At 65.9% G+C, this 9,848-nt stretch overlaps 2 protein-coding genes across 2 annotated transcripts; both read left to right on the top strand.

Annotated features, from left to right (window-relative positions):
• The first annotated feature begins 128 nt into the window (after positions 1–128).
• Positions 129–1,108, top strand: MRPL54 (mitochondrial ribosomal protein L54). The gene is made up of 3 exons (XM_027908029.1): positions 129–204; positions 452–608; positions 878–1,108. The coding sequence occupies exons 1-3, from the start codon at positions 129–131 to the stop codon at positions 1,008–1,010; spliced, it is 366 nt and encodes a 121-aa protein (XP_027763830.1). The 3' UTR covers positions 1,011–1,108.
• Positions 1,109–2,938: 1,830 nt separating this feature from the next.
• Positions 2,939–9,074, top strand: LOC114070565 (mucosa-associated lymphoid tissue lymphoma translocation protein 1-like). The gene is made up of 16 exons (XM_027908038.1): positions 2,939–3,075; positions 3,270–3,436; positions 3,976–4,106; positions 4,219–4,372; positions 4,716–4,894; positions 5,017–5,113; positions 5,280–5,327; positions 5,422–5,457; positions 5,822–6,025; positions 6,167–6,344; positions 6,619–6,693; positions 7,129–7,256; positions 7,325–7,471; positions 7,715–7,872; positions 7,968–8,102; positions 8,187–9,074. The coding sequence occupies exons 1-16, from the start codon at positions 2,939–2,941 to the stop codon at positions 8,439–8,441; spliced, it is 2,229 nt and encodes a 742-aa protein (XP_027763839.1). The 3' UTR covers positions 8,442–9,074.
• Positions 9,075–9,848: the final 774 nt, after the last annotated feature.

Raw genomic sequence — 9,848 nt, 5'->3', positions numbered from 1 at the left:
GTCGGGGTCGGTGTCTGCCCCTGTCCCGCCGGGCCGGGCCGGGCCGGGCCGGGCCGCTCCCGCCGCCGCTGCCGGAGCCGCGCGCAGGCGCAGACCCCGCCCCGCCCGTCCCGCCGTGCCCCGCGCCCATGGCCGCCCGGGCGCTGCTGCGGGCGGTGCCGGCCGCGCTCGGGGCCCCGGCCCGCGGCTACGCCAAGAAACCCGGTGAGGCCGGCACGGCCCCGCCCTGCCCTGCCCTGCCCGTGCTCCCCGCCCCGCGTCCTCACGGTCCCCCGCGCCCCCCGGCTCCATCCCTCGTGCCCCTCGCTCCTGCCTCAGCTCCCCCCCTCACACCCGGCTCCCCTCGCCCCTGCCCCAGCCCCGCTCCCGCCCCGTGGTGCCCCCAGGCCTCTTCCTTTCCCCAGCCCGCATCGCCGTCCCCCCTGCTCTGACCCTGCCCTTGTCCCCACAGTCGCCAAGGCCAAGAGCAAGGGCGCGCCGAAGGAGGCGGTGAAGGGGCCGGAGGTGTGCACGGACCCCACCATGCTCGCCACCCACGCCATGGGGGTCAACTACTTCAAGGAGGGCCCGGAGGTGGCCCTGAAGCCCGACTCCGAGTACCCCGACTGGTGGGTGCTGCCCCGCTGCCCTCCGTGTCCCCACAGAGGGACAGTGAAGTCCCGAGAGGCACAGGGACAGTGAAGTGCTCTGGGAGGAGGCAGACTGCCCCTCTGCGGCCCAGGGACCTTCCTGGCGTCGGGGAGACAGGAGTGGGTGCACTGTGGATGTGGGGGTGAGGAATCTGCACATCCTGGTCGCTCATGCCCATAGCTGTGTCTCGTGCTTGTCCCTTTTTCCCTCCTTCCTGCAACCTCACATCCTCTGCATTTCCCCCCAGGCTCTTTAAGATCCACCTCGGGCCCCCCAAGAAGCTGGAGGAGCTGGACCCTGACTCGCTCGAGTACTGGAGGCGCCTGAGGAAATACAACACGTGGGAGCGCAACAAGTTGAAGAAGGGCAAGAAGCTGTAGGTGCTGCCAAGCTCAGGGCTGCCCCATGTGCCAGCACAGGTGACACTGGGACTCGCTTCTGCTTTTGGTCTCCTGATGTAAATAAGAAATAAATTTGGGGTGAGGCTGATACCTGTTACAAAGGCTGTGTAAAACCCGGGCCCTTGTAAAGCTTGGTGTGGGTCCCCCCTGTGCCAGGGGCTGAGGCGACACAAGTTCTGGGTGTGTTTGTGAAGGCAGAAGCTCAGGTTTTGACTTGTGGAGGAGCCCATACCACACACAGGTCCTGCTCCGTCACTGTCTGTACCTCAGTCTAGGGGCTCCACAGAGGGGATGCCTCCCCCATGTTGTCACTACATCTCTGGCTGGGGGTCTTGGGAGCTGAGCAGCCTGTGCTGGGGGACAGGAGGACCAGGCTCTGGTAGGGGGACACAGTACCCCCTTGCAGTGCCATCCCCACGCCCTGCTCTGCTTTCCTCCCTTGGCAGCAGGAGCAGTGGTGCTGGGATGCCAGGGCTGGGCAGGGCTGGGCTGGGTGGTGGACGCAAGGTCTTCCTCACAGCAGCAGGGCCCTCGCTGCCCTGTCCCTGCCTGTCCTCACCTGGCCCCAGCCTGGCAAAGCCCAGCAGCTTCCCCAGCCGTGGTCCTGCCTGGCTCAGAGGTGCCCCCGTCACCTTGGTTCACCTCCATCCTGGGCTTGCTGCCCTGCAGCTCCTGCCTGGGCTCGAGCTGGGCTGTGGGGACAAGGAGCCACCCACAAGAGCCCCGCAGAGCGAGGAGGGGGTGGTGGAGCCCCTGCCCAGCCTGGCAGTGTCCCTGGCGCCCCGTGCCCTGTGCAGGGCCGGTGCCGTGCCGGCTCCCCGGGGGCTGTGGGCAGGCGGTGGCAGCTGCGTGCCCACGCGCCCCACAACAGGAAGGAAGGCAGAGGGAAGCAGAAGTGCTGTGCTGCAGCGGGGGGGCCGGGGGAGAGTTTGGGCTGAGCCCTCATTTCCTCCGCGTGGGGCTGGCTGGGTGCACACCCTCAGCGCTGCTGGGGTTTGTCTGGCCGTACCCCACGGTGAGTGCCCATCCTGCCAGGGCTGTCCTGCACCCCACCCTCCCCTCACCACCTCCAGCGTGTCCAGCCCCCCAGATCCAGCAACAGGTGAGCAGAGAGAGCACCCAGATCCCTGCCTTCCATCTCGGAGCCCTCTGCTTGGGTGAGTGTCACCCAGCTGCCCTTGACAGCTCAGTCCTGGGGGCAAGGGCTCCTCTGGGGTGGGTTGTTGGGGAGGGACCTGAGGGGAAGAGGAAGGAGCTGTTCCCTGGGTGCTGCCCCTGTCCAGGTGATTCATGCCATGCTCCCCTCGCTGTTGGAACCTTTCCCAGGGTCAGGGCAAGTGAGCCGGGTCCCAGCCCCAGGATCCCGATGTACCCTCCCCTGATCCCTCTGCATCCCCTCTTGGGGGCCTGGAAAGGCTTGTGCTGGCTCTGGAGAACTGGTGACAGCAAGGGGGCTGCTGCTGTCCCACTGGGGCCTCTGCCAGAGGGAGAGGGGGCCCTGGGCCCCATTCTCTGTGGTCCCTGAAAGGACAGGGAAGGGGAAAGGGAACATCCCCTTTTTCCAGTTCTGTGGACCCCAATTCCATGAAGTCCCTTTCTTAGGACTGGGATAAAATGCCCTGGCTCCTCGCCCAAGGCTGGGGGGTGAGCAGAGTCCCCCGGCTGCTGTCCCAGCTCACGGAGGGAGAGTGTGTGACATTCCTGGCTGGCTGCCGGTGGCCAGATCCAGCAGCACTGGCCAGCTGGTTCCCAGCACCTCCCCAGGCTCCTGCCAGGAGGGGACCTGACGCTGGCGAGCTCATGCCGGTGCTCTCCCTGCTGAGGCACGCGGTGCCCGGCGGTGTCCAGCGGGACCCTCTCACCCCGGGACTCGCTGAGGGCCCGTCCCCTCGGTGTCCCCAGCAGGGATGGGCGACTGGAGCGTGCCCATTGGCGCGCTGGGCGAAGAGGTGGTGGCTCGGCTGTGTGAGCTCCTGGATAACGCGAGCCGGGGCTGGCGCAGGCTGGCTGAGCTGGCCGGGGCTGAGAAACGCTTCAGGTGCAGGTAGGGCTGTGGGGGAACGCCGGGGGCTGTCCCCGACCGGGTGACAAAACGCCCGTGGGCACAGCCCTGCCGTGGGCTGGGCGAGGGGCGCGTGGGTCCCCAGGGCCACCCCCTGGGCAGGGGGCACCGCCGAGCCCCCTGGCGGGGGTCCCGCCCGGGAGGGAGGGGGCACTGACGGCCGCGGGCGCTCGCAGCGCGGAGGAGCTGGAGATGTGCTCGCTGAAGGTGCTGGAGCCCCGCGGCAGCCCCACGCAGTGCCTGCTGCAGCTCCTGGCCGAGCGCGAATGCACCCTCAAGTACCTGCTGGGCTGCCTGGAGCAGATGGGGCACACAAAGGCCTGCCGGGTCCTCAGCGCCGCCGGTACGGACGGGCAGCGGGAACCGCGGGGCTGGAGGGGGCACCGGGGACGGGGCTCAGCGGGAGGAAGCGGATGAGGTGAAGGGCGGCTCTTCCTCCTGGGGGTTGTGCTCTGGTAGCGGGGTCCCGGGCAGGTGGGGTGGGGGGGGGTGGGATGGATGCAGCAGGGTGAGGTAGGATGGGATGTGGTCTGATGGGATGGGGGACAGACTGAGATGGGGTCTGATAGGATGGGATGGGACAGGTTTGGACAGCATGGGATGGGATGAGATAGGATAGGGTGGAGCAGAGTGGGTATGGGATAGATTGAAACAGGATAAAATGGGTGAGGTGGGATGGCACTGAATATATAAATGGGACAAAATAGGATGAGATGGGTGGGACAGGACAGAGGATGTGATAGGATGGGCTGGGCTCAGCTGAGCTTGGGCAGGCTGTTGTGGGAGGGGATGGGACAGGGTATGATGGGACAGGATAGGATGAGACTGAATGGGATGGGATGGTGTGGAACAGCGGTCTGAGCCAGCTCTCCTCTCCTGCAGTCCAGGACATGATCCGCATCACGGTGCAGCCGGAGTCACAGGTGGTGGCAGAGGGGACACGGGTGTCCCTGACCTGCTGTGCCACCGGCCCGCCAGGGCTCGTGTACCAGTGGTTCTGCGGGAAGCGGGAGGTGAGGCCCCACTGTATCATGCCAAGCAGGGCCCCCGTGCCCTGTCCATGGTGAGGGCACCCACACAGGTAAGAGGGAGCCCCTGACTCCTTGGTCACCTCCTGTCTTGTAGGTGCCTGGAGCCACATCCCCGGAGCTGGTGATCGACACGGCTGCCCCCCCGGGCCAGCCCGAGTGGTACATCTGCCGGGTGAACTGTGGGGCCGCCTTCGCCTTCTCCAGGTGGGCCCACGTCCAGGTGGAGAGGAGCAGCAGCCCCAGCTCAGGTGGGCTTCTAGATCTGCATCCCTGGCTGGCACCCATGCAGCACTGCTTGCCCTGTTGGGACCAGGGCAGCTCCCACAGGCACCGCTGATTCCATCAGGACAGGGATGGATCCTGAGGGGCATTGCTTGCCGTGTCAGTCACTGGCTCAGCCACAAGGGTCTCTGGGCTTGCTGAGGTGGCAGTGCCCACAGAGGAGCCACATGCCCTGTGCCATCCTCTTGCACACTGCCTGCGCCACCCCTGGGTGCCAGGGCCTGTGAGTGAGGAACCTGGGGCCTGGAGCAGCTCTGCTGAGCTCTGCCATGGCCAGGTGCTGAATTTGCCACCCTGTCTCTTCCCCAGCCAGTGACTACTGCCCAAGCATGGCAGGGCTGCAGATCCTGCGGCAGCCATGGCCGTGCCGCCTGGCCGAGGGGGACACGCTGGCCCTGGAGTGCAGAGCCATCGGCAACCCCCCGCCCCAGTACCAGTGGTTCAGGAACCGACGGCCTGTGGAGGGGGCTCAGGCACCCCAGCTCCAGGTACGGTGGGACCCCCGGCACGGCGCAGTGTTGGCACGGCACAGTGTTGGCACGGCACGGTGTGGCACAGTGCAGTATGGCCCAACACGCCACCCCAGCCTCCCGCTCCCTCCCCCTGGCAGGTGAAGCTGGTGACAACGGCTGAGCGGGGCAGCTACTGCTGCCGAGTGTTCAACCTCTTCCACGAGGTGTGGAGCCAGGAGGTAGATGTGGAGATCGGTGAGGGCCCCAGACAAACCTCTGTGACCCTCTCCCTGCATGGGGTGTCCTGACCCCACCCTGCTCCCTGTTAAGCCCTCATGGCTGCTCTGCAGTTTTGGGGGGCTGCAGCCCAGCATGGGAGGTGCTGCCCCGTGTAGGATTCCTGACCCCCCCTTTGCCACAGGCCCACGGCTCTTCACCTCTGGAGGCTCCTGGCAGGAAGGAGATGGAGGTAGGTGTGGGCAGAGAGGGCAGGTCCGTGCTGCTCTGCCCACCACACTCCCCTGGCACTGGAGGGCCCTGGCACGGTGTTTCTCTCTTCCCAGGCTTCCCAGAGTGTGGCAGTCCCGGCCAGTTGTATGGTAAGAGCCTGCCCAGGAGGTTCTGGGCCTCCTGACTGTCCCCAGTGTCACCACTGTCACCCCATGAGGCTTTGCTCGGCCAGGGGTTCTGTGGGTGCAGTACACTGGGAGAGCAAATCAGCACCCCAGCCTTAACCAGGAGAGTAGATCAGCACCCTATCCCTCAACCCAAATCCCTAACCCCAACCTCCAACCCTACCCCCGTGGTTCAGGGATCAGCGAGGCAGGGACGCCACGGGGCACTCCAATACCCAGGGACAGTGATGCTGGCCACAGCTGGGTGTCACCTCTGGGGGCTGAATGATGTGGGGACAGCAGAAGCATCCCACCCCCTTCTCAAGACCTCCCTCTCCCTTCCTTGCAGCCACGGACAAAGTGGCGCTGCTGATCGGCAACATGCACTACCTGCACCACAAGCAGCTGCAGGCGCCCATGGTGGACGTCCACGCCCTCAGTGCCCTCCTCCGCCAGCTCGACTTCAAGGTGGTCTCACTGCTGGACCTGTGCAAGGCTGAGATGCAGATGGCTGTCAACGAGTTCCTCCTCCTCCTCGACAAGGGCGTCTACGGTGGGACAACACCCGCCAGGGCAGCTCCAGCCTGGGGGGAACTTGGGGGGTTTTGTACTGGTGGAGGGACTTAGCAAGAAGCAAGGTGCTGGCAGGTCCAGGGATGTCACCGTGTCACCTGCCCTCCATTCCCCCTGGCAGGTTTGCTCTACTACGCCGGGCACGGCTATGAAAATTTTGGCAACAGCTTCATGGTGCCCATCGACGCGCCCAGCGCCTACACGTCGGCGCACTGCCTGTGCGTGCAGCGCGTGCTGCGGGCCATGCAGGAGCGCCGCACCGGCCTCAACACCTTCCTGCTCGACATGTGCCGCAAGAGGTGACCCGGCCCTGTCCCCTGCCCAGGGACCAGCTGCCACTCGGGGACATCCCAGCACGGGGACCCTGAGGGAGCGGTGCAGGGCACCCCTGGGGGCCCGTCTGAACCCACTGTCTTTGTCCAAACGCCCCAGAACATCACTGCCCCTCAGAGCTGGCAAACACCATGATGGGTGGGCAGAGGGGCACAGGGCAGCCCCTGGGCTCCGGGGTGCCTTGGGGTGGGTTTTGGAGGGGGGCAGTTTCTGGCTCTAGCCAGCATCATTCTCTTGCAGGAACCTCAATGACGATGTCATCCCGCAGGTCGGGGCGCTGGAGGTCACGGCCAACATCGTCTTTGGCTATGCCACGTGGGTCCCCTCCCGCCATCTCCCCAGTGTGGGCAGCGGGGCTGAGTCTCCCTTCCTGGCTTGGAGTGGGGCAGGGGCTCAGCCCCCCTGCCTGTGTCTCTACCCCATCCACATATCCCTCCACTCAGTGCTGGAGGCAGCAGGCAAACAGCAGCCCTGAGACCCTCACAGGGTAGGGAGGTGTCCATGGCACTGCTCAGCTTTGGCAGCACCTGAGGGCGTGAAGCCCTGAGGGATTTGGCCTGGTGATGCTTTAAGCATCCAGAATCCAGCCATGGCTCCCATCTGTCCCTGGCACTGTGGCCAGATGATGAGATGGGAACAGGAGCCATAGGTGCCCAGTTCTGGCTTCCCCAGGACTGTTGTCCTGTTGGGGACAGTTCTTGGGGAGTGCCAGAGCCCCTGATGCAGCCGACTGCTGCCCCATCCCTGCAGGTGTGCGGATGCCGAAGCCTACGAGCTGAGCCAGGGCGAGCTCTCCAACGGCATCTTCGTCACCTTCCTCAAGCGCTGGCTGCTGGAGGACGAGAAGATCACGGTGCTGCTGGACAAGGTGGCCGAGGGTGAGTGGGGAGTGGTGGGGGACTGTGACCCCCCTGGTGGCCCCTGCTGACCCCCTGTGCCACGGCAGACATGGGCACGCTGGAGATCACGCGGGGCCGGCAGGCGCTGGAGCTTCGCAGCAACCTCTCGGAGAGACGAGCTCTGACGGACCCCATCCGTCCCCCCGGCCAGGACGAGACCTCTGCCAGGAACCTGCAGTGGGCCAAGGCTCATGGTGAGTCACAGCCACCTCGTCCAGAGCTGGCACCTGGAGCAGGGACAGCCCGAGGTGCAGGGGGGGCTACAAGCAGCACCTGCCAGGTTCCTCCCAGCTGGTGGAGAAGCTGGCACAGAACTACCAGCCTGGAGGCAGGACCACCCTGCTCTGCCGTGACCCAAAGGTCTCCTCACCTGCGGGTTCAGCTCCAGCCTCGAGGCCCTGCAGGTCCCAGCCCTGCTGTCCCTGTCCCCTCCCCAGTGCTGCCGGAGAGCCGGCACCTCCGCTTCGACTGCGGCGTCACCGTCCAGCTGGGCTTCGCCGCCGAGTTCTCCAACATCATGATCATCTACACGCGCGTGGTGGCCGCCCCCAAGGACGTCACCAAGTGCGAGGCCAGGCTCACTGACATCCCCGAGGTGGGATGGGGATGCCAAAGCCGCACCAGAGTGGTTGCTGGGGAAGGGGGTTGGGGCACTCGTGGTGGTTTCCATGTGGATTCCTCGCGTGGCAGGAGCTGGACGTGGACCTCAAGTGCACCAACAAGGAGAGCCCGGAGGAGGTGGGCAGCCCCCTGGCGCCTGTCTGGAGCCTCGGCTGCCCCTCCTGCTGCCTCTACAGCCGGATCTGCGGCTTGCAGAAGCTGCGGGTAAGGGGTGGGGGGTGGTGTCAGGGGCATAATGTGGCCACGGCCGTGCCAGGACATGTACCCACGGTGCCGGTGCCCCTGCAGCAGGAGCTGGCCTTCACCGTGTGCCTGCAGTACCGCTACCGGGGCATGGACGACTTCGTGGAGGAGCGGCAGCGGGTGAGCGTGGGGCGGCCGCTCATCGCCAAGCTCAACCTGCAGCGGGCGGCCTCGCCCTCCTTGCCCCACAGCCCCCTCTCCTCCTCCCCCTCTGGGAGCTGGGGGGCAACAGGCAGCTCGTGGGTCAACACCCCTGAGGAGAACCTGAGCCCTGACGTCCCCAGCTCCCACACCCTGTAGAGGGACAGGCCGGTCCCCCCCCTTGTCACCACAGTTCCCTGGAGCCACATCTGTCCTGCTGGGGGGCAGGGGATGGAGGGGGCTGAGGGGACGTGCAGAGAGGTGGGTTTTGGGAGGGGCTGAGCCCCATCCTGGCCTGTGCCAGGGGATGTGGGGCTCTCAGCACGGCACGGCCGGCTCTGCTGGCCCCAGCCCCACGTCCCCTGGCATGGCAGTGCCAGCCCCATATCCCCAGGTATGGCAGTGCTGGCCCCACATCCCTGGGCAGTGCCAGCCCCACAGAGCCAGCGGGCAGCCCCAGGGGCAGAGTGCCCAGAGCCCGAGGCTCAGCCAGCGCGAGGCATCGCACTGGGGCACGGTTGGGTTCCTTCAGGCCTGGGAGAAATAGAGAGAAATAAGCAGCTTAGGGGGCAAATCCCACGGGAGGGGATTAGAGAGGGGGGAGCAGGAGGGCTCCTGCTCTGCCACGAGGGACTGGGAGCACCCCCCAGTGCCCCCAGAGCTGCCCATAGCACCTAGTCCCCCCCGGAAGACCCCAGGCACCAGCCCCATCTCGACAGTGGGTGATTTCAGGACAGGATTGGGGCCTAAGGGGGAAAAAAAATGCCATTTTGCTTGGATTTTTCCCAAACTCAGCCCCACATGCCATGGCAGGCTTCAGTGGGTCTCCACACCAATAAAAGGGGGCTGGGCAGGAGACTCAGCGCTCCTTGCTTTGAAATGGCATTTCTGGGGTCAGAAATCTTGCCTGCTCCCGCAGGAAGGGCGGCACAGCCACCGGCTGCACCCGCGGGAGGGCATGCGGGGCACCAAGCGAAGGCACCTCACCCCCATGTGCTGGGCACACCGGTGCCACCTCGTGCAGATTAGCTCATTTAAATAACTCCCACAGCCCCCCGAACTCCGAGGACCCGGGGAGGCGCATCCTCATCCCGGGGCCCCTCCGCGGCCCCGCTCTCGGGCGGCGGTTGCGGGGCCGGGCTGGGGGAGCACCCTCGCCCCAATTAGGCTCCGATCAAACGAGCCGGGGGTGCGGCGCTCCCGCTCCCCGCGCCAGCCGGCCTTTGTTGGCGCTCGGGAGGCCGAGGGGTGCCCCGGGCTGGCGCCAGCCTCGGCAATTATGTCATGTGAAAAGCGCAGCCCCCATTGAGCGCGTCCCGTCCCCCGGATCAAACCCCATTACTTCCGCAGCCGTTGCTTCATTATCTGCCGGCCGGAGCCCGGCTCTGCCGGGGCGCTTCACCCCATTAGCTGGGCTGGGGGGCCGGGGAGCATCGATTATGCGTTTAATGGGTTGTTAAAGGTTTAATTGTCGCTAACGAAACAGACGAGCAGCAGCAGCCGGGGGACGGGGCACAAGGAAAAGGGTCTCGCCGGGGTCAGTGCCTCGCCTGGCCCGCTGGCATC

Source organism: Empidonax traillii, unplaced genomic scaffold (genome assembly GCF_003031625.1).
Source record: "Empidonax traillii isolate 1590-97213 ecotype Southwest subspecies unplaced genomic scaffold, ASM303162v1 scaffold1602:size438507, whole genome shotgun sequence".
Taxonomy (NCBI): domain Eukaryota; kingdom Metazoa; phylum Chordata; class Aves; order Passeriformes; family Tyrannidae; genus Empidonax; species Empidonax traillii.
The sequence above is the reverse complement of the archived record's forward strand: the minus strand, read 5'-3'. Positions and strand labels throughout refer to the sequence as shown.